This window comes from Clupea harengus, chromosome 11 (assembly GCF_900700415.2).
Source record: "Clupea harengus chromosome 11, Ch_v2.0.2, whole genome shotgun sequence".
NCBI classification, from domain to species: Eukaryota; Metazoa; Chordata; class Actinopteri; order Clupeiformes; family Clupeidae; genus Clupea; species Clupea harengus.
The window spans coordinates 6,348,548-6,371,493 of NC_045162.1; the positions used below are offsets into that span (position 1 = coordinate 6,348,548).

Below are 22,946 nucleotides of genomic sequence, written 5' to 3' on the forward strand. Positions count from 1 at the left end.
GGCCATACTGTAACATTGGTAAACCACACAATTGTTTGTACAATTGTTGCAGCCGTGTAGGAATCCCTACCCTCCTGCATTGAAGGGTCATAGAGATGCCTGTATAGGCGGACCTGCGACTTGCGTCTCCAATTCGTTCTTTTTGCATATGCGCCAGCCGCGACCCCCGTGACAGGTTACACAAATTGGGAGGTGCCGACCAGCCAAAATGTCCAAAGCGTAAATGGAGTCATTTTTTGCATGCGCCACCATGCACAAAGACGGGAACGGCAGCTAAAAATTCCCCTTGACTCCACGCAGACTTGTGCGCATTGACTGCGCATGTGCACACAAGTTTTCAAGCACTGGCTCAGGGTCAAGACAAAACATGATCTATTTACGCTATTTATTAATTAAACTGACGCTGTTATGCAAGGCGACTTGCAGTACAGATGCACATTTTCATTAGTAGGTTCCCTGGGAATAAAACTACCGGAGAACCGGTGATAAAATGAGTTTCGTTTATTTCATGCTTCAGCGAATCATATCTGATTAGATTATCAGCAACGGTATTTTATGGTAGTTAACGACTGCTATTTAGATAGAGGAGTTAACGGTTATGGAGGGGCAGAGAAAACTATGGACCTATAAAAAATAACAGTCTGTGCTGTAGATTCACACAATGTATAAATATTATTTTAAACATGGTGATTGAATGATGATGAGATGCATCTGCAACAGCAGAAAAATGAGTATACTTTGGAGATACTCATGTGCACGTCCGTGTCGGGATTCCGCGAAGCCATGTCCGTGAGAGTATAATATAGATTAACGTTTTATCTTTGTAATCACACGTCAACTTTGCAAGATAATAGAGCTCCTGTATCCTAATGTGTATTGTGTGTGCATATGTGTGTGTGTGTGTGTGTGTTTGTGTGTGTATATGTGTGTGTGTGTTTGTGTGTGCATGCGGGGAAGGGGTGGGGTGCATTTACAGAGATTGTCTAAAACTTAACATTTAGTGAGAGTGATGTTTGCTGTACCTGTACGCTGTACCTAATGTAGCATTCTCAGGCCATTAGTTATACGGAGAAAATGGTGGTGGCGAGCCTATAAGTGAATCAAAGCAGCTCTTTCTAATTCTGACTTCATCTCGAATTGATTCGATTGATTGGATTTGAGATGTGTCTGCAGTTGTTCAGTGATACAAATGCATTGCTAGCATTTAATCATTTAGCCAACACCAAATCTGTAATATCATAAAATTAGACCCGACATTTGCATGAAGCTGTAAACGTGCAAAGGATGCATTTAAATCCTGTCAGGGGCTGGATGGGCAAAACCCAGCAGCAGAGGTGCTTTTATTTCTGTCCTTCATGCCAATCATGATGGCGCCCACAACTTGACAGCATTTTAACTCAACACTTTCGAGGCAGGATCTCTCTTCAAGCAGAACCTCGCCCCCCCCATCAGTGCAGAGGGCAGTGGACAGCTCAGCAACCTGTGCAGTGGTGCCGCGCATTAACCACTCTCCGTGTAAAAGCATTTCCTTGTACCTGTTCCAAAAGGGCTTTTACTCAGTTTCACTTGCCTCTCTATAAGGCTCTCTAGCTGAGGACATTAAATTGAAGTGTATTGAGTATTGTTTCCATGTCTGACAGGCTTCGGCCGGCTCCTTTCTTGCCTGCCTGTACTGACATCTCCCCCACTTTAGAGAAAGAGGGGCTTTCATTAATCTACATGCCTTAAATAAGCTCAGCGCATTAACGCCCTTTCTCAAGCGTTTCAGTGAGACGTGTAGAATTAGCCATCAGTCAGTGATTAGAGATGTGCAATTAGTTTTACTGGCCACTTAGTGCACTTTTGACAGGTCTTCTCTTTCTCTTTCTCTCTTTGTGTCTCACCACACTCTATTTTTGGACTTTCTACATACTTTTTGAAGAAGAAAAATCAGCATGTAGCATGCAGCAATATTCTTCTATCTGACATTGAAAGGGCCATGCAATAATAATAATAATTCTAAATAATAATAATAATAATAATAAATGCTGTGGTATACATTTTGTTGTTGGTTTTCTCCTGAACAGTGAGTGCTGTACACCACCACCACAACAACCAAACCCATTTGGACCGTCTGTCTGGGCCATCAATAACAATGAGTCATCAATAACATCTCTCTCATGAGGGGGAGAGATGGAGCTGTGGAACAGGAGGAAAAGTGATTAACCATTTCATACCCCCATCAGTCATGTCACGTGTGACGGGGCCACGCTGAATAGAAGCACACAGTGGTCCTCAGTGAAAACCTGCAGAGAGGGTTGCGTCCCCTGACCTCTCTCTCACTTTTCACTCAGGGCTTGAGCTGACGGCTCTCAGGAGCGCTCGGAGCCACGGGGGGCGCGTGTGGTGGTCCCAGAGCAGTGGTGGCCACACTCAAAAGAACCCTCTGTGCCTCTGCAGTCCTGACCACGCTGACACAGACCAGGCTGTGACAGTCTCACAATCCATCATGTTTATGACATGAGTAATGGAGTTTTATTATCTGCTTCACTTTTTCTCCAGCCAGTGTATAGAAAACATAGAAACATACAAATATGAGCACAATGACTTTCAGGACAGCGCCTTCATTAGAGGTTGATGATGAACGTAGGACAGGACTTTGAGTGGGAGTGGCAAGTCTGTAATTCAATTATTCTCTGCTCCAATTGGCTATTTTGGTCAGCATATCCTGCTCAACCCACTTATTATGAAAGTGGCTTCCTATGGCAGCTAAGCATGGCGATGACTGAATTAGAGCCTGAAGGAGGTGGAGGGAGAGAGTTATTGCTCAGTCAGTTGTCTTCAGTTGACTTCGATAAATATGTGTTTCTATTGCTCATGTCATGAAGCGCAGAGGATATTGTTCAAACGCGACCCAACTGAGGCATTAGATGGAATCGGGTCCAATCAACCTGTTTACCCGTCTCTAGACTTCCAAGCAAGTGCATTTGTGAATTTTCTTTGTGATTCAAAGGAAATATTCTGAGATTGATTGTATGGTGAAAGAAAAATAAATCGCTCTTGAAACTAAAACTTTTCCAGCATTTTGACAAAACTGGATAAAGTGGATATAAATTGGGGTGAAATAAGAGTTGTTTCTGAAAGCTTGTTAGTCAGAGAGTGATGTACACTGCACTGCCCAATTGCACCAACTGCGATGCAAAGAGAACAATTGCTGTAAGCTATTTTCAAAAGCCACTCTCCGAAGCCTTGCTCCTGACCATAAAGGAGAAGTTCATCTGTGCTTGATACAGGCAGCCCAGAGCACTTCCATAGATGGACCAGAAGAAGCAGGATGCTTTGCGAGGAAGTCCTGAGCCATCAGTGTGTCCTGATTGCTGCACTGGAAAAAAGGCAATTCAGCTCTTGCCAGTAATTGTGGTCAGGGCAATATGACCTTATTCATGTCTGTAGTGACTAAGAGGCTTGGGGGGTGGCGGGTGAGGGAGTGGGGGGTGGTCCAATATTTATCCCTAGAGGAAGGGCTGATTTCACAGGCACAGAGCTCTGGGCAGCAGGGCTTGTGCAGTCTTCTAAAGTGGCTTCAACTTCGTTCTGTTCTGTCTGCTCAGAGGGCTTGTGGACAGTGTAACGGTGAGAACACGTGCCACTCTCTACCAGATGGCCTCACTGCCAAAAAACCTTTGCTGCGCTCCGCTCAGCCACACAACTCCTCTCCTCCTCTCCGCTGTTGACCGTTAACCCTTAAAGCTGGGACGAGTCGTACCCCAGGGTGGACCTCCTTCCCTCCTTCCGACGACCCTCTTACGTGTGTCGGCTTTCGATAGCCTTGAGCTGCAGCAGATTACACTAAAAGGCGTCAGTAAAAAACAGAAGCTGCGCTCAGTTCCACACTGACCAATCTTTGCCACACGTTTTAATCACAAAGTGATTCTGAGAAAACCTGCCTGTTAGATCAATTGTTATAAAGACGTTAAAATTAATGAGACAGAGACCAGCGATCAGAATTTCAATCAGCGCTTTATCTTTTGCAAAAGAGGGAGAGTGTCACAACTAAATATCATGAACAAACTCCAAAGATGAGCTGGGCGCATGCAGCTTATATAGTTCCTCAAAACATGTTTCATAGGCAGGCACGGTTGTTGACCCTTGTCTGACTCTTGTCTGACCCTTGTCTTATGAGTAGGTGCCTGACAGCAAAAACAGGATATATCACTTCAGCAAAGTGTCACAATCATTCATATCGCAAGAGTTGGTTCCTTAATTCAGGACATGTAAGCATTCAGATTAAAAATAGAATAACAATGTATTACATTTCTCTATCAGTGCCAATGCCATTGTGTGTATTGGAAAGAGGCACACACTTTGTACCGGATAGAACCTTCGCTCCACTCCACAACAGACACTTCCTCCTCTCCGCTGTTGACTGTTAACCCCTCCCTCTGTGCCTTTCACCCGTAGCTGGGACCAGTCCCATTCCAGGATGGACTTCGCTCCCTCATTCCACTGTCCCCACTTCTGTCAGCCAGTTCTCTCTCTTTCTCTCATTCTCACCCTCTGCTCTTTCTCTCTTCCCCTCTCTGTCTCCTGAAGGTGTCTGGTGACCACTGCTCTGCTTTTTTCACACACACACACACACACACACACACACACACACACACACACACACACACACACACACACACACACACACACACACACACACAGAGTCAACTAATGGACTGGCTTGCCCCTCCCTCCATCTCTGACTGGGAGGCAGGGAGAGGAGGCAACAGCCCACCGGTCCCCTGGGCCCTTCCTCACTCCTACTGCTGCTGCTACCATCACTGCTGCTGCTGCTGCTGCGGCTCAATACCTCAGTGCCTGCCTGGGATCAGGACCCCCCGCCTGCTGCCTGCTAAGAGAGAGGAACGACCACCAGCACTGCTGCTACCGCTGTTGTTCTTGTGTTGTTGTTGCGGGGAGGCCAGCCTCCACTGAGGACCACCTGATCAGAGATCAGTCCCACCTGAGGCACCCCCGTGGGGTTATGGCTGCGCGGGCTGAGCGAGCGTTGGCCCTGGCTCCGGCGCTGGTGGCGGTGCTGCTGGTGTGCCAGGCCGCGTTGGCCCTGGGCGCATGCCCGCCGGGCTGCCACTGCTTCTTCGCCATGCTGCAGTGCCCGGACGGGAGGGCCGGCATCAGCAGCATCCCGGCCCTGGCGTCGCAGGAGAGCGAGAATATCACGGACATGTGAGTATGCTTGTACCTATACCAGTGACCTACACCTACTGCTGAAGCACAAGGGTGGTGGTGTGCTGGTTGGGGGTACCAATCTCCTACTGAAGAAATCAAATCACGTAGCTATCGTTTCATTTGGCTGAGAGTTGAAGTGGGTTTTCATGTTAATTGGCACTAAAATGGTGTAGTTGCCTTTGTGGCTCATTGTGGATCTGATACCATTTTTTTTTGTTTGGTGTTTGCGGCAGCTTGTTTGTTGTGGACCTTAGCCTGGAACAAGTGTTTTCCCAATGACTTGGCAATGCTTTCTTTGGGCCAGCGAAAGGCCAAGCAAAAACAGAGTTCAATCAAGGTGATTGGTAGCCAATGAGTATTCATTGGCAGAGAAATATGGCGTTATTGATCGAAATACGTCCCATTTTAAAATGCACATGCTAATGGCCATGGAGTCGCTATGTCATGATTGGTTCTTTTCTGATCAACCAATCTCGTAACTGGAGACCGTGACGGATACATGCAAACTGGTTTGGGCCTATTCCAGGAACGAGAAACTTTGACGGTTCCTAACAAGGCAAATGAGTGGTTGGTGATGTATTAGACATAATCATAAGAACATTTGAAGTAGCTTACAGTTATGCCGGTTCATTTGCCAAGATAGAGGTGATTACATACTTTGGCTTGCTGCACCTGTTTGCAACTGATCTTATCTATACAAAATGTGTTGGGTATACATTTCAGATTGAAATTAAATATGGCAACTTTCAATGAAGGGAGAGTACTTGTATTGTATTTACATACCATTCACGTGAGTGAAACCATCACATTGTCTTCGTGTCAGTCAGCCTCATGCATGACAGGAACCCATTCCATTATGGCTCCAGCTCATCAGTGCTCCCGGAGATCTGAGCCTGACACTGATGAGAACTCAGGAGAAGAGATTACACCCTTCTGTATTAGTTAATGCTATTTGGTTTTGGTCTGGACATTAATTGGTCTGGACATTTATTGGTTTGGACATTAATTAGTCAACTTCTTTAGGGTTTCCACAGCTAATTCAGCATAAGAGGCATTTTTCTTCACAAACTGATTGTCCTATGTTTCTAATTTCCACCTCCGGTCCTCATTTGAATTTTTTTTTTTTTATATTTCTCCATATGAGCTTTTCACTTTGCTATTGTTGTGCTGTGCTTACCAACCGTGTTGCAGTTCAGTATTTGTTACCGGTATGCCCCCAATCAGAAAGCCTGTCGTTATACAATGAATAGCTCACCTATGTGGCCACACTTACCTTTAGCATTAGGCAAGATTGCTCTTTCACCATACACAAGTGTTCAGCACCCTAGTGTGTGAGTGACAAACACTGGGCGATGTTTGTGAGCCTGGTCCAACACTCGGGAACACAGCAGACACCAGGAACAAGGAACAAGGAAGAAGGCATAAATGTAAAACCCGGCAGCAGCAAGCATGAATCATGCATCACGCTATAAATTCAATTCTGCGAATTGCCAAACAAATGCCCAGCCCCCAGAACAATAGATGAAATATTACCCACTTGGCTCAATCCAATAAGCGAAGGGGGTTTATGATTCCCATCCCACCTGCCCTGTAATTACATTACAGCTCTTTGAGTCAATCCGACACAAATAAATATATGTTTGTTTTTCCTTTGCCTCACATTGCTCTAAGTGTCCACAGACAGAGTGACAACCGACATAACAGCACAGCCAAAACAACGTCAGAGACTGTTTGTGGGGTCTCTTTGTGCCCTCATAGTGTGCCTCGAAAGACGTCAACAAATCTGAATTGAAACTGAACACTGATCTTTAAAAATACTGATTCACTATTTCACCATCAAGTCCCTTAATTAATACAGGGCTGCTGTAATAGGGATTACAGGAGAAAATACAGATGAAGGAGGTTTGGTGGGTTGGAAATGGACTATGGTCCAATTAAATACCACACAAATGATGATGATGGTGATGGGGATGAGTGGTATGAGGCTGTTATGGGCGTGATGGCCATCTCCCTGTGTGAAGCAAACAGGATAATTGTGCAGAGAAGGGCGTGTGCTCTCTCCACTCGTAGTGGAACAGAAATGGCAGCGCACGCAAAGGCCATCCAAACACACAAATTACGGCAATCTCTCCTGAAACAACAAAAAGAAAGAAAGAAAGAAAGAAAGAAAGAAAGAAAACATCCCCCAGGTGCTCACCATCCAGTCTCCATATTCCACTATGAAATCTATTTTCTCCCCTTTCTAGGCCTTTTATGGCGGCAGCTTTTGATAGGCTTGAGCTGCAGCAGACCGCACTAAAGGGCGTCAGTAAACAACAACAGACTGCACTAAAGTGCGTCAGTAAATAACAACAGACTGCACTAAAGGGCGTCAGTAAACAACAACAGACCACACTAAAGGACGTCAGTAAACAACAGCAGCGGCACTAAGTTCCACGCTGACCAATCTTTGCCACACGTTTTAATCACAAAGTGATCCTGGGAAAACACACAGCATCGTGTGGTGGACTAACTATGCAGATGGTAATGGAAGCGAACAGGAGATGGTATCCTTCGAACCCAGTGTGTGTGGGAGACCACATTCAGAGCTCTCCGCGCACATAGCCTTGGATTCAATGAGGTCGGCTAAAACTTAAAAAAGGAGAAGGATTCCCAGCGAGCCGTATTGTTCCCGACCCTCCTGTAACATAATGGTTAATCAACCACATGCCTCATTTGGTCATTGGTCCCAGCAGGGTCCAACTAAATGAAGGTTTATGGAGCTTTGCCACACAAAGGAGAGGTGAGAGACAATTGAGCTCTCTTTAATAACAGTGAATTTGGTTTGTTCTCTTTAACAGAGAGTTGCAAGGGCCCAGCTGGCAACGGTTTGAAATGTTCAATTGAAAGGTTCAAAGAATTAATGCTCAAGATTAAGTACACAGCCATACTGTGTGACGTTGAAGAGTTAGAGAAGTGACTGATTTGAGTGTACAGTTCAACTCCTACTCAACTCACAAAAAACTTTCATGTATGTATTTCTTGTAGCTTGTTGCTTTGTGGCTGCTATCATTGTTTGTCTGCTTTTGCGATCAGTTGACAAGACTTTACTCTGTAGTGTTGTGGGCTGTGGACAATCATAGGACTGCGATTGATCAAACTCTGGCACTGGGTCTTGGGCCCATATCATCTCACGGTGGTCTCGACTATGGCTGGTGTTGTTGTTATTGTTTTATTTAAATATTGTATTGATAATTTTGAACACATTCTTTCCTCAGACACATTGAAAAAGAGCCTGATCTGAAAAATATTACGAAAATAGATCTTGCCAACTACAGGGAGCTGAAGAATCTGTAAGTACAGTGTCTTCTTATGAATTAATGTTACATTAAATTCAACATTTCCATACTACATGAATTATCAATAATATAAGTTATATACATGTGCAAGAGATATTTTAACTATTTCATACAAAATGGTACACTAATCTGGCTCCCTTTGGTCTGAAATGAAAAAAATTATGAGTTTATGAAAAATAAATAGTAATTTAAATGCATTGAGTTCTGGTATTTCATAAAGAAAATGACCAGCATAATTATGTGAATAGATTGTGCATTGTATAGTTAAATCAGGGCATAACAAAAACATAGGGGACAATAAAAGATTTAAAGATTTAAAGATTTGGAGTGGACAAAATGTCAACATCATGGTTGTCTTTGACACATTCAAAGGCCGTTAGATGCATCCAGTTGAGCAGAATTCATTTTGATGTCAGATCAACCATTGAAGAGATATTATCAACATTTACATTTTACATAGTCATTTAGCAGACGCTTGTATCCAAAGCGACTTACATATACACATTTTACATTTACACTGATGGCACACTGCACATCAGGAGCAATTGGGGGTTCAGTGCCTTGCTCAAGGACACTTCGACAGGGAATCGAACTAGCAACCTTCTGATTTCTAAACGACTTCTTTACCTCCTGTACCACTGCCGACCCCAGACTTGCACAGTGGTTGAAGAGCTGTTTTTTTCCCCTTCTCAGGACGGTGACATCTTGCGGGTTGGAATACATCTCTGCTAATGCTTTCCAGCACAACCTCAAGCTTCAGTATGTGTAAGTGTCCTTGTCCTTACAAAGGATTGTCTTTCTACACCTTGTCCCCAACAAGCATTGAGCTTCATGGTTGACGCCTGTCAATCAACCACTTCCTCCCCATGAAGCTTAATGTCTAAGTCCTTCTTAATATTTACAATTAGGCTAAAAAATTCTCAGTGTGCATTCCCTAAACCAAATTCAGCCAACATTTTCAATAAATCAATACTGATATTTTCAATTGGTTAACCAATAAAATGGTTCTAAAATGATATGAGCAATCCAATGTCGCTACATTTGCGCTGAACAAACGGTTCGTTTGGAAATCAAGTCAAAAGACTTGTTCAGCATACAGTCATTGGTATTGCCTATGTTTGCAACTAAGGCGTTATCTTGTATCTTGGTTGTATTGCATGGTTGGTGACCCTTATCACCATCATCTTGTAATTGTTACTCCACTGCTTGTGTGACATGCCTGGTGTTGTTGATATGAGGAAAAGCGGTTGGATAAAAGCAGGGTGGCACAGGCTGGAGGGGGTTGAGGTTGGGTGGGTAGTCTGGAGAAATTGGAGAAGACATCCACCAGTCACCTTTTACTCGCTCACTTTGGCGTATTATTGACAACTGATGCATAATATATACACTCCACTAAGGGTCCATTATCGCTTAATCAATATTTCACAGAGGGAGAAGAGGGGAGAGCAGCTGTGCCTCTGAGATTGGGAGAGTTACTCTGGAGAGCGTGAGGGGGGGGGGGGGGGGGGACGGCTCTGAGGTTGGGAGAGTTACTCTGGAGAGCGTGGGGGGGGGGGGGAGAGGACAGCTCTGATGGCAGCACTGTATGGCACACTGGGGCTGAATTAAAGTGGAGGCAACACCATTTTAAGCGCTTCTTTTCCAAGTCCTGCATCTTTCGTTCTTTTACTATTCCCGTTTTTCCCCTCTTCCTCGTGGGAAGTCTTCCTCACCACCCATCTCTCTCCTCTTCTCTCTCCTTCTCTCTCTCTCCTTCTCTTTCTCCCTCTCTCATTCTCTCTCTCTCCTTCTCTCTCTCTCTCCTTCTCCCTCTCCTCTTCTCTCTCCCTCTCTCTTTCTCTCTCCCTCTCTCTCTCCTTCTCCCTCTCCTCTTCTCTCTCCCTCTCTCCTCTTCTCTCTCTCTCCTTCCCCATCTCCTCTTCTCTCCAACCACTTCTCTGCTCAAAGCAGCTGCTATTCCCAAGCAAACCCACCCCACCCCCCACCCCTCCGCGGACGGCACAGAGCAGAATCGAGCTGGTAATAGATAGGCCCTGATGGCCAAACCATCTGACATGAACTTCTGGGAGCAAGGAAAACAAGTATTTGAACCCCCTCCTGCCCCCCATTACTGCTGCCACAGAGAATATAGATCAGCCATGCGGTGCCGCCGTCCCTGGTGATGTCGTCAGTCATCTTGGTAGTTTTTTTTTTTTATATGTTTTGTTTTCATCCACCAGCATAAGAGGAACATTCTGTCTCAGATTGCCAAGCAAACCACAAGAAAGCAGAGGAATCCATCCATTAAATACATTATGACTCAAAACTCAATACTGTATTTTAAGAAATTGCGAAACATCAAAATCAATTGATCATTAAAATATACGTAGCATTTGTCAATAATCCAATATTGGCATGCAAGGACCCGTTTCCGTTTAATTCTCACTAAATGAATTTGCATGTTTAAAAAAATAACTAAAAATATTATGGAATTCGGCAAAGTCCCCTCCCCCCTTTCAATTTGAAGATGCACCTTTAATATAGGACTGCACTGAAAAGTGCTGTCTCATGATTAGCGAACAACACAGTTAACACATTTTCTTCACAGGCCATGTGGTCTCTTTTCCTGTTAAACACCTGGAAGTGCAAACTTCATCCAGTTAATTAAATTATCTGGCACCATAACATGGATCCGAGGCCAAGACGCCTATAGCTCAGAATTATGTGTTGGAGCTAAAGGCTAATTCACTAATGTGGAGAACACATGGAGAAGGAGTGCGTGCCAACATTGTTCAGGAATACAGTATAGCACTTGATATGAATGATTACCTTTCATAATTGATTAGAACTATTTAAACTGCCAATCCATCAATAAAGTAACTTTGTTAGGTAGATACACTTTTTAAAAAAACTTTGAGGTACAATGAAAGGCCTTTAAAGCAAGTTCATGACTTTCACAAATGTGCATCAGGGAAAAGTAGTACTTAACTTTTCTAATGATTTTGGTGATGTGGAAGCATTGAAAGCCAAGTGAGGGGGAAAATTGTACAAACGGTTTAAATGACTCATCCACTTTGTTGTTCACCTCACAGGAACCTGGCCTTTAATGAGCTCAGGCATGTCAGCTGGAAGGTCTTCCACTATCTTCCCCTTGTGAATCTGTAAGTCACATTTAAGGTCATTTTGTATGCTGAGCTTTTCGGTGCTGAAATGGCAGAGATGACATGTCTGTGTGAAAGCAATCCCTTGTGTTTTGTCATTTGTTCATTCTACCCAGTATATTCGCAGACTAAAGTACTTGTCATCCACATACACACATTCATACCTCAGGCCAAGATTAACTTTTACAACTTTCAGGTTGATTTTATGGTTATATTTCCCCAAATAAAATGTCTGTCTTCTTGTTTGGATACAGGGTTTTGAGTTACAACCCACTGGATTGCTCCTGTGACCATCACTGGCTCCAGCAGTGGCAACTGGGTGGACGAGGTGACCTTGACGGTCAGCCCCCGACCTGCGTGTCCAATGGGACTGTTATTCCACTGGACGCCCTGGTCATAGAGAACTGCAGTAGGTTGACAGAGAATTGTAGTTGGTCAGTCCCTTAGTATCTATTCAAAGTCACTGTGAGGCCTGATTGTGAAAGCATGCCGCTAAATCACAATAGAATACGGTAATGTTTTCTGCATGGATGGACCTTACAGAAAAAGCTGAATAATGATTGTTATTATAAGGCCTGACATAGGTGTTTCCTGGTTAAAGATGTTTCAAATGCACTCCCTCATATGTGTATTACTTGGCAGGTATTCCCGAAGTCACCATAAAATCCACCACGACAAAAGTCCAGGAGGGAGGGAACCTGACGTTTGTGTGCGAGGTGACGGGTGTGCCTACGCCCTCTGTCAAGTGGAACACAGACCACCTCCGCTCATCCTACACCGAGGAGGTGCGGAACAGTGGACCTGCCGCAGAGGCACCTTGGTCCAAAATACTATGCACTGCCTTTAAAAACAGCTGTCTTATGGATTTAAACAGACACTTCAGGGCATTTCTTATGTAAAGTCTACTGTTGAAAGCACCCAAAGTGCTGGGGAGGATTGGAGGTCATAATCTTTACTATAGCTCTACTGTACTCTACTCTACTTTACCATAACCATTCTCCCTTGTACGTCGCTTTGGACAAAAGCGTCTGCTAAATGACTAAATGTAAACGTAATAACCAAAACTAAATATTGAACTTCCAATCACACATACAGCCGTTTCCTTCTTCCTCTTGCTGTTCCATAATAAGATATTCTCCTCTTGTCTGTTGGCGTCCTCAGAGGAGACTGTGGGGCTTCACTCAAGAGCGGGTGCTGTACCTGGTGAACGTGTCTTCAGCAGACAACCTCCACAACCTGACCTGCGGGGCGGAGAACAGGGCAGGGCCGGGCGTGGCGATGGTGCCCCTGGACATCGAATGTGAGTCTTCAAACAGCAATATTTTTTTACTAAAATGTTCTGTTTGTTTTTTTTGTTTGATCCTCTGTCTTCCTCCTCCTCTTTTGTTTGTTTGTTGTTGTATTGTTTTGTTTGTCTTTGCCCTGTAAAGCGTATTTGAGTATTAAGAAAAGCGCTATATAAAAATAAAGTATTATTATTATTATTATTATTATCATTAACCCCTGGGAGAACAGCTGCCGACACTGTGTTTATTGGTGGGCGATAGTGGTTCATAGCGGGCGACAGAGGAATCGTTTTGCAATCGGAAAGTTGGTAGTCCGATCCCGATTCCTCACCAAGTGCCGAAAGTGTCCTTGAGCAAGACACTGAAGCCCCAATGTGCAGTTTGGCAACTTAGATAGTCTTTGCCATCGGTGATGAATGGGTAGATGTCTGAGGCATTCATCTGTAAAGCGCTTTGAGTGCTGTATGAGTAGAAAAGTGCTATATAAATGCTGTCCATTTACCATTACTATAGAGGGGACATGTGCTGGATAATACAAAAAATATGGTGTCTTCCAGCATAGGATGTATTTATCTCTTCTTTGAGGAAAATGAAAAATGGCATAATTTTCCATTGCAAATGCTTCATCATGTTGTTATTGTCAAATAGCTGGGGGGGAAACACTGTTTGACTGGAGACAAATGTATGGCCATCTAGGGACAGATAATTAATGTCAACAAAATGGGAGAATAACGGTCATCAGATCTTATTTGAGTCTCTGCTAATGGACCTCTCCCTTGTAGTCCGGAAAACATAATTGTCAGGGTTGATTGGCAGGCAGCAAGTGGCACAAGCTCCACTGATCTATCAACATGAAGCCCTTAGCGGACAGTGTGTCATTAACTACCACCTCATTATTCCCCTTTGGATCAGTTAGAGACTTCCTTGGCCTCGAAACAGCAATGCCACTGCTGGCATACGTCTCATTGCCACAGTATATGTGAAAATGTGCTAGAATCTTTTCTTGTGAAGGTAGTGAGCAAGTAAGAAGTAATAGATAGATAATATTACCCTCTTTTTTTTTACTTGGGTTCTTCAGCAGTTCACGTATGAAAGAAGTACAGCACGGGCTCATCTATTTATACCAGGGTCACACTTGTGCAACCCTGTCAGAGGCAATCATGGAATATGACATTAATGTCTTCTTAGACTCCTGGCGAAGCACTTTCTTGCAAAGGGTCACGGGTTAAGAGCAGTAAAATGGTCGTAGAGGAGCGACTGCTCCTGACATCAGCATGTTCTTCGATCTAAAAGAGCCATTTCCTGCATCCTATGTTTAGTGTGCTTCCAGGTGCCTCCTGTGGTCAGGTCCCCTAACAAACTTAGGATTCATTATTCATGCCAGGTCAACAGGTTAACGGTACAGATGGACCATACTGATTTCTGGAAAAAAGGATGTATGCTTCATAACACATAACTCACACCCTTGGGTTCGACTGACTTAGGTTCAGACTGAGATGAGATTGGTTCATCTTTGAAGAATTGCCACTGTTATACTGCTGACTGCAGAAAAACAGGCTGCTTAAACTTGCTAAGAACTCAGTTTTCACAACTGGCCAGCTGGTTATGATATCTAGGGACAAATCTATCAATTTTGTCTTTACTCTGCACAATACAACCAATCAAAGAATGGAGGTGACCACAGCCTAAAATGCAGTGTTTTTTGTGCGACCTATTATAGAATATGAGGGGGCACTCTGATTCTCAATACACTAGCGTTCAATTTGGTTGATATATCTATTGCAAAACTAGTCCAATCACGTACACAATGAGTACTTTTTTTGTAATCATATTTTCCTTACAACTGCTATTAAGAACTGTTTAGTCATGTTATGCTGTATAGTTATGACAAACTGTCTCATTTCCCCTAAAGTCATCCAGCATCCTGTTTCTTTACCCCGACCCCTACAGTCCCAGTGAAAATCTTGTTTCTGAGGGACCCCGAGCAGCAGCACAATTGGTGCATCCCATTCGCACTGGACGGTAACCCTGCGCCAAGCATCCGCTGGCTGTACAACGGCAGCGCCCTGACGGAGGGCCTCTACACGTACACGCAGCTCATCCCCGACTCAGAGGACGGCTCCATCGTGCACGGCTGCCTCTTCCTCAACAAGCCCACCCACCTCAACAATGGCTACTACACGCTGATCGTGAACAACACCCTGGGCACGGACAGCGAGACAGCCTTGGGGAAGTTCATGGATAACCCCTTTGATCCCTTTGATCCGGAGGGTATCATCCCTGGTGAGAGGGCTGTTTTTAAAAGAAATAAACTATGCAATGTTTTATTGCATAATGACTTTTGTTGGCGATAACTAACATTTCTGTTTTTTTTCCCCTTCTCATTTGACCCATGCTAGTCCTAAGTGAAGACCCAAGTAAGCAAATAATACTTGTTCAAATAAACAAATATTGTGTCTAAAGAGAACTGATTGTTTAGTCTAAATTTGAAACACCACAAAATGTATATGCCTTCTAAAATAAATGGTCTAATAATAAAATTAAGATCTTTTCATAAATAAAAATAATTATCAATATCAATGTAATCATATGAGGTAGACAATGTCAGAGTGACATACGGTGCAGAGTGTGTGTGCAGAGTAATCGAAATACATTTATTTCTGACAGCTCCCACCAACCAATCACCAGAGGATGTTACTGAGAACTTGGAGAGCAGGGTTTTTGGGGTAAGAGCACATTAAAAACACAAAGGATCGTGAAATATAGCCGTGTGATGTGTGATGTGGTCTTGCTGAGTGCTCTTAAGTAACTCTTCTGTCTCCATAAGCAGGTATCTGTGGCGGTCGGGCTGGCTGTATTCACCTGCACCTTCCTCCTAATCATGGTGCTGGTCATTAACAAGTGCGGCCAACATTCCAAGTTTGGCATACACCGTAAGTCCACACCGACGTGCACGGGAGCATGAACAGAGTCAGAAATATTCTATTTTGAGATAAATGTATGCTTTGCAATGCCACCAGGAAATCGGTATGACTATTAATTAACCACCCATAAGTAATTAAAAATATTACAGTTATTTAAGATTAAAGCAGAGGGAGCACAGTAGTGCTCTAATTACAGCACAATGTTGAGACAAATGAACTAAATAATAAAACAACAGCTACAGTAAAACAGCAAAACAGTTCATTTAGCCCCTGAAACAATATCAATCTACAAAGCAGCCATCAAAACATGTGATAACCCCTAACGTCTCTCTTTCTCTCGCCGTCACTGTGGGATCCTAAATGGTTCTGTTACAGGCATTGTGTTCCTTTTAAGTAATGCACGGGGAGGCAGCAATATATGATTTCCGCTAAGCTGTAACTTTGCACACTGTCAGCCTAACAGCTAGGGGAAAGTGCTGCCAGGTCTTAATTACAGCGTGCAAAGTAAATAGCATCAGGAGCCACAGCCTGAGAAAGGGGCCATTAAGGAAGACTGATGGATCCAGGCTTTTTTCTGGTCCACTCGGACTCCCTCCTAAAGAGCCTAAGTGGTCCTGATTGCCTCTCTCTCTCCTCCTGGCGGCTTATTCCCACTGCTGTGCCATTCTGCCAGGACGCCGGGAGCCTGTGGTTACTGCTTGAGAGGCCTTTATGATTTTTTTTGGGTGGAACTTTTTGGGGCTTTTTAATGTTGTCAGTCACAGACGAAATGGTGGGCTTTAAATATAACAGTGGTTGTTTTTCCATTTCTTGCAAATGCACGACTGACTGCTGGCATCGGTCATTACGGCTCACTCGGGTGAATTGGCAACGCGTGCCATTTGTCAATGCGTGTCATACCTGCATTCTCACAGTCTTTCAAAGGGAAATATGTCATGTCTAAAGAAAGTTCCAAATTAAATTCTGAAGAGAAAAATATATTGGGAAAAAAATGGCCGTGGATTTCAAACATTTGGGGAGGTCTTTTCAAACAGCTCTTGAACTCCATCTCTTCATTAAAACAGGTTCATCGGTTCTGGGCGCGGAGGATGACCTTGCGGTGTCTCTGCGTTTTATGAATTTTGGCGCCAGCCCCCCTTCTTCAGACGAGGGAATGCTGGATCCTGGCCTGTCGAGCTTTGTAGAAAACCCTCAGTATTTCTGCGGAATTATCAAGGACAAAGACATGTGTAAGGATGTAGCGCTTAAATTAAGGAGTGTCACGCTCACACTAAATAACAACATTTTCATTGCCAGATGTTATTATCATCAGCTACAATACACAAGAAAATTCACTGATGTTTTTCTATATATTCAAACTCTCGTTTTAGGTGTTCAGCACATAAAACGGCGGGACATCGTGCTGAAATGGGAACTGGGTGAGGGGGCTTTTGGCAAAGTCTACTTGGCAGAATGCGCCAACCTCAGTCCTGACACTGACAAGATGCTGGTAGCCATCAAGGTGGTCTACTTCTCCTTTGAAAATCCAAATGAAGTATTATAATCTGTCTTAATGTGTCTTCTGTTACATAGCTGAACAGTTTATAATGATTTCTGTCGAGCAAACATACATTTTTTTTGGGTGTTGATGACCACTGCTTCCTGAAATCTTTGCTAGTTTGCAAATGGCTCCTCAATCAGTCTAGTAGATCTAAAAAACATAACCAAGGTTAAAAGCCTAACAAATGTATGGCTGCTCAATATTTTTATTTATCCCCACCATCAGACTTTGAAGGATGCCAACGAGTCAACACGACAGGACTTCCAACGCGAGGCGGAACTTTTGACGGTGCTCCAGCACGAGCACATAGTGCGCTTCTACGGCGTGTGCACCGACGGCGAGCCCCTGGCCATGGTCTTTGAGTACATGAGACACGGCGACCTCAACCGCTTCCTCAGGTAACCACAACCCTCAGACCCCCCCCCGCCCCCCGTCCTCCGCCCACCTTCCAGATCCAGGGCCGCACTATTCGGCTAACCTCCAAAGACTAAACAAAGTATCGGTGTGGTGGAGTGGTCTTGGGTACTTATCCCAGAGAGGTATAAGTTGGTGCAAGGACAGCTGAGATCTGAATGCGCTCAGTGAACACAGACACAAGATAATACATACAGAAAGTCCTCATCAGTTTTTCCCCCCTGAAAAGAGCGCTATAGTTAGAGGCCTTGGAGGAAAGAGCCCTCTAGGCTTTTGTTAGCTAGCGAAGTGAACTGGCCTTAGGACGTACCCAAATATCAGCAGTCCTCAAAAATAGTCTACTCTAAGACTTCAACTGAAATTATTTCTCCCTCCAATGAAATGCATCTCGTCACTCACAGGAAGTAGCTCGTCCGACAACCATAATCACAGTATGGTGCCCCCTCTCCAAAGTGGTAACAAAAGCTTATTTGCACTTTTTGCGCCGGGGAGCCGTGGGAATCACAGAATAAGAAAGGTAGGAGTCTGGGTTCTGTAGCCAAGCCAGGCCAGGCCAGGCCATACGCTCTATATAGGTCAGGCCTGCAGGACACCATCCATCCCAACTGGAGCCTGGTGTGCCAGGTGTCCGTGGGGCCAGATTGGGGATAGGGACCCGTGCGTGCGTGCGTGCGCGTGTGGGGAGATGGAAATCACATTTTCTAGTAGACAGTGCGCTAAGCCTCCCCAGCCTCTGAAGCAGCTGCTTCTGCCCCCTGCCACCTGCCCTTTAAACTAATAGGGATAGCCCATTGAACTTCCTGAGCAATCAGAGTGGGGAGTCAGCGAGAGGGAGAAGTCGAGGAGCTCTATGAGGATGGATGGGGAAGCGTCAGCAGAGGCGCATGGCGACTGAAGAATGGCATGGGGTTAGTCGGAGGGAGAGCAGCAGTGTAGGAGTCAATTAGGAGTTTGTTTGAGACGGACTTCATTAATATATTGAGGAATTGAATTATGGCAAAATGAATGATACAACTAGGACAACCCTTAATGTTGTGTGTCCACCCATTAGTGCAAAATGGCTTTCCACTGGCCTGAGATGGCCCTGCGCAGCCAACCAACCAACCCACTCGTCCTTATCAAAAGGACATCTGCACGGTCCCCACAGCTGCGGTAGCGCACTGTAATTGTGCCCTGCCTGTGTGTTAAAGAGTGTACAGGTCAGTGTGAGTGAACTCTCCTTCAACCACCCCACAACCCCTCCTCCTCCTCCTCCCTTCAACCCTCCCCACCCCTCTTCTTCTCTCCCCAGGGCTCATGGCCCCGACGCTCGAATCCTGGATGATCATGGAAAGATGCCCGCACTGGGCCAACTGACCGTGCCCCAGATGCTCCAGATCGCGGCCCAGATCGCCTCGGGCATGGTCTACCTGGCATCCTTGCACTTCGTCCACAGGGATCTGGCCACCCGGAACTGCCTGGTGGGCGAGGGGCTGGTGGTGAAGATCGGGGACTTTGGGATGTCACGGGACATTTACAGCACGGACTACTACAGGGTAAATGTGTGTGTTGTGCTATCTTTTTTCATCAGAACAGCAGCATGGAAATATTCAACATTCAAATCTGTGCCATTTAAAAGGATTAATGTCCTCCAAGTGACATGATTTCTAGCCAGTAGGCAGATAATACTAACACAAACAAACCAAAATGCTAAGTGCATGAATTTCACTGGTCCACCAGAGTTGTTGACAGTGTCACACAGTGAGTTTCCAGTTCGAGTTCCTCAATGTATTTTATGTGAACATACAGTGGTCTAGGAGGTAGAGAAGTCGTTTAGTAATCAGAAGGTTGTTAGTTCAATTCCCTGTCGAAGCGTCCTTGAGCAAGACACTGAACCCCTAATTGCTCCTGATGTGCAGTGTGCCATCAGTGTAAAATGTGTATACATCCTTGTAAGTCGCTTTGGATAAAAGCGTCTGCTAAATGACTAAATGTAAATTAACACATTTTGACAGGTTGGTGGCCGAACCATGCTACCCATTCGCTGGATGCCTCCGGAGAGCATCATGTACAGGAAGTTCACGACGGAGAGTGACATCTGGAGCTTCGGCGTGGTCCTCTGGGAAATCTTCACCTATGGAAAACAGCCATGGTATCAGCTCTCCAACAGCGAGGTACTGTCAACATCATACACTTTGAAAACACTTGGATATTGTGACTTGGTTTGCTTAGGACTATGGGCATATAGATATACTACACAATAAGTCAATAAGTGGGATAGGTTCAAATATTTGCCTCATATGGAATTACCTTGTACTATACAGAGCTGAAGACCAAGAACAGTGGGATCAATATGATACATAAGTATTATGGGCGATCTTAAGCTTTAAGTTCAAAGCCCCCTTAGAAGAGGACTCCAGTGCGACCACAACTGCCCCATTATGGGAAAGAAGCCTCTCTTCTTTCAAGTGGGGGGTAGATCACTTTTCCTATTCACTCAATCCTAATACGATTAGGCCTCATCTTCGCCCCTGAGCCGACGTTGTTTAACCTCGTTAACCTAATCCTTCCTGGTTTATGATGGACGCCCCCAATTATGGCACGACTGATTATGAGCCACATGGATAGACTGCCTATGACACCCCATACAGGGCCAAGCTTTAAGAGGCCAGACATTTTGGACAGGGAGGTCAATATGAACCTTTGCTAATTTATTGCCATGATTGAAAGCCCATCTTGGCATGCTCCAGAGTACTGCTGAGAACCTCTCAATGTTATTTCATTACGTCAAGGGTTGAGGTCACTGCTCCCTAACTGCCAGTCCTACAAGTGGGGTCTCGGACAAGGTTCCCAATCATTACTATGTCCAGCCCTTGACAGTGATAAATGCTCAAGCTATGTTGATACACTGGCTGTCACAGTGGTATGAGGACTAGATTAAAATATGAGCACATATCATTCTTATTTTAGGAGAAATTCAAACGCTTAACTTTGCATATATTACAGTAAAATTGTCCTATAGCAAATATATGTGGATATAGACATCCATACTCTAAGATACACATACATTATTTTCAAAAGCTATCCGCACACTGAAGCTATATTCAGCTCATGGTGAGAGTTTTCTTGTCTGCCACACAGGCGATCGAGTGCATCACGCAGGGCCGGGAGCTGGAGAGGCCGCGCACATGTCCGAAGGAGGTGGACCAACTGATGCAGGGCTGCTGGCAGCGAGAGCCCCAGCAGCGGCTGGTCATCAAGGACATCTACAGCCGCCTGGTGGGCCTGGTCAAAAACCCCCCAGTCTACCTGGACATCCTGGAGTAGCACCGCGCTCGATTGTTAGGAAACGGGATGGTGAGGGGGGGGGGGGCAGGGCGAGGGGGGGGGGGGGGGGGGCGGCGGTGAGAGCAGGACCAGAGGAGAATTAAAAGAAGACAAGCAGAGTGGAGGATCTTGTTAGTCTTCTATCAGTCACAATCGATGAAACTTAAGACTCAACACAACACAACCCTGAACGAGAACCCTGAATGCAAACCCTGGTCGCAGATGTGCTGTGCTGCTTGGGCTCTGTGGTTGCTAGCCTGGTGTCGGCTCCTGGGAAAAGACAAAGGGCATTCTGGGAGGACATGAACCCCAGGGGATGGGACATGAACCCCCGAAGAAAGATCCAGAATATCTGTGTGAGCTAGGAGGACAGACGGTCTGGTGAAGACCGACCAAGAGATCAATTCCAAATTGGCTGCAATCGATGAAAAAGTCTTCTTTGATTGTCACTCTTTGAATGTGTTTGTTCCCTATGAAATAAGGTAGAACTACTTATTTGAATATTTGGATCAAAAGTAATGTCTTACAAATGAAAGAAAGATGTATTGTTCCACATCAATTTCCAGGAAAGAAGAATTATTAAAATATTGAGTCAGTGTTTTACATACTGTGCCAAGTTGTTTGCACAAACCAAAGTATTTCTTCCCATTTGCTATGTCTGTCTTGAAATTGTGGATGACCATATATTAGTATTATGTACATGTGGCTGTTAACTAATTGCATGTATTGAACACACGTCTTTGTTTGTTTCAAAAGCTCTCGAGTTCTTCCTTTATGTCATTCACTGTTAGAGACCTCCCCCTGTTTTTTTTCTTTCAAACTTCCCAGACATTCTTCTTCTGCAAAAGACTAAAACCAGGTTCTGTTGCACACACTGGAGTTGTCCATGAATCGTTGTTCTATTTCTATTAAATGCTTTGCACACCAAATTCCTAAATGTATTGTGTTGTACAAAACAATGTTGTACCATTTCATTTACACTGATCAAGTTTTTTTTCTTTTCTTTTGGAGACACTGGTTGAGGAGCTACTGAGTTGCATTATAACGTGCATAATATTGCCACCTTTCCTTAAAGTAAATGGCTCAGTGGAACTGTAGCCTCATATGCTATATCAGTCTTTTATTTCTGTCAGTGCATAAGGTGTTCTGATGGCGAGTCCAATTGCCTTAAAGCTTTGGGCAACTTTATAATTAGTGAATACCCAAAGAAACAAATATGTTGTATGAAGCTTCCTGCCATTATGAAAATGATCATTTTGTCAAGGCAACAGTCAATGTATACATATGTACAATGATTTAGAAATGTATTTGCTTATTTAAGTTAAATCTTCATACTGTCTACACTGCTTAACCTCTTGGAGTCCTGTAGGACGGTATGCTGTTTTTCTGCTACTTTCTTTCATTCTGTCTTTTTAAAAGCTTGAGATCCATTTGTAATTACTGTAAAATAGACCCTGCGATTGAATAAATGTTCTCTCGGTCTCAGCTGAAAACCTGAGGAATACGGAGAGCCTTCTGTCCATACCGCCTTCAAAATATGTGTTCTATCTTGAGGTTTGTTGTACCTGTGTACAAAAATGTGATTTTATTTATTTATAAACATTTAGGTCACAGTACATATATACAGAACCAAAACCCTTGTTATTTTGCCTCTAAATATACAGGAACTGTATGGTTTATAAGCCCCTTTTGATGACACAAACTGATCCGTGAAATTTCATTATTTACTATTTTGTTATCCGATATGGTGTTCTGAACAGTCCTCTTATATTAATCCATTCCAC

The 22,946-nt window shown here is 44.2% G+C and overlaps 1 protein-coding gene across 4 annotated transcripts; it reads left to right on the plus strand.

Annotated features, from left to right (window-relative positions):
* Positions 1-4,676: 4,676 nt before the first annotated feature.
* ntrk1 (neurotrophic tyrosine kinase, receptor, type 1) lies at positions 4,677-21,213 on the plus strand. 4 transcript variants are annotated; one of them, XM_031576584.1, is made up of 17 exons: positions 4,677-5,211; positions 8,472-8,546; positions 9,246-9,317; positions 11,624-11,692; positions 11,947-12,101; positions 12,335-12,477; positions 12,854-12,992; positions 14,929-15,261; positions 15,378-15,395; positions 15,646-15,704; positions 15,806-15,911; positions 16,967-17,131; positions 17,273-17,403; positions 17,668-17,840; positions 19,148-19,397; positions 19,851-20,009; positions 20,977-21,213. In XM_031576584.1, exons 1-17 carry the CDS (start codon positions 5,009-5,011, stop codon positions 21,160-21,162), a joined length of 2,436 nt encoding a protein of 811 aa, XP_031432444.1. In that variant the 5' UTR covers positions 4,677-5,008; the 3' UTR covers positions 21,163-21,213. The 4 variants fall into 4 exon arrangements, with proteins under 4 accessions (XP_031432444.1, XP_031432446.1, XP_031432445.1 ...); XM_031576586.1 differs by having other exon boundaries at positions 19,148-19,391; XM_031576585.1 differs by having other exon boundaries at positions 15,809-15,911.
* The last annotated feature ends 1,733 nt before the right edge of the window (positions 21,214-22,946 follow it).

Excerpts from the sequence above, each read along its gene's own strand:
- ntrk1 (XM_031576584.1), top strand. The coding sequence starts at position 5,009 with ATGGCTGCGCGGGCTGAGCGAGCGTTGGCCCTGGCTCCGGCGCTGGTG. Across the intron at positions 5,212-8,471 it reads AGCGAGAATATCACGGACAT|ACACATTGAAAAAGAGCCTG; the intron begins GTGAGTATGCTT and ends TTCTTTCCTCAG. Across the intron at positions 11,693-11,946 it reads TATCTTCCCCTTGTGAATCT|GGTTTTGAGTTACAACCCAC; the intron begins GTAAGTCACATT and ends GTTTGGATACAG.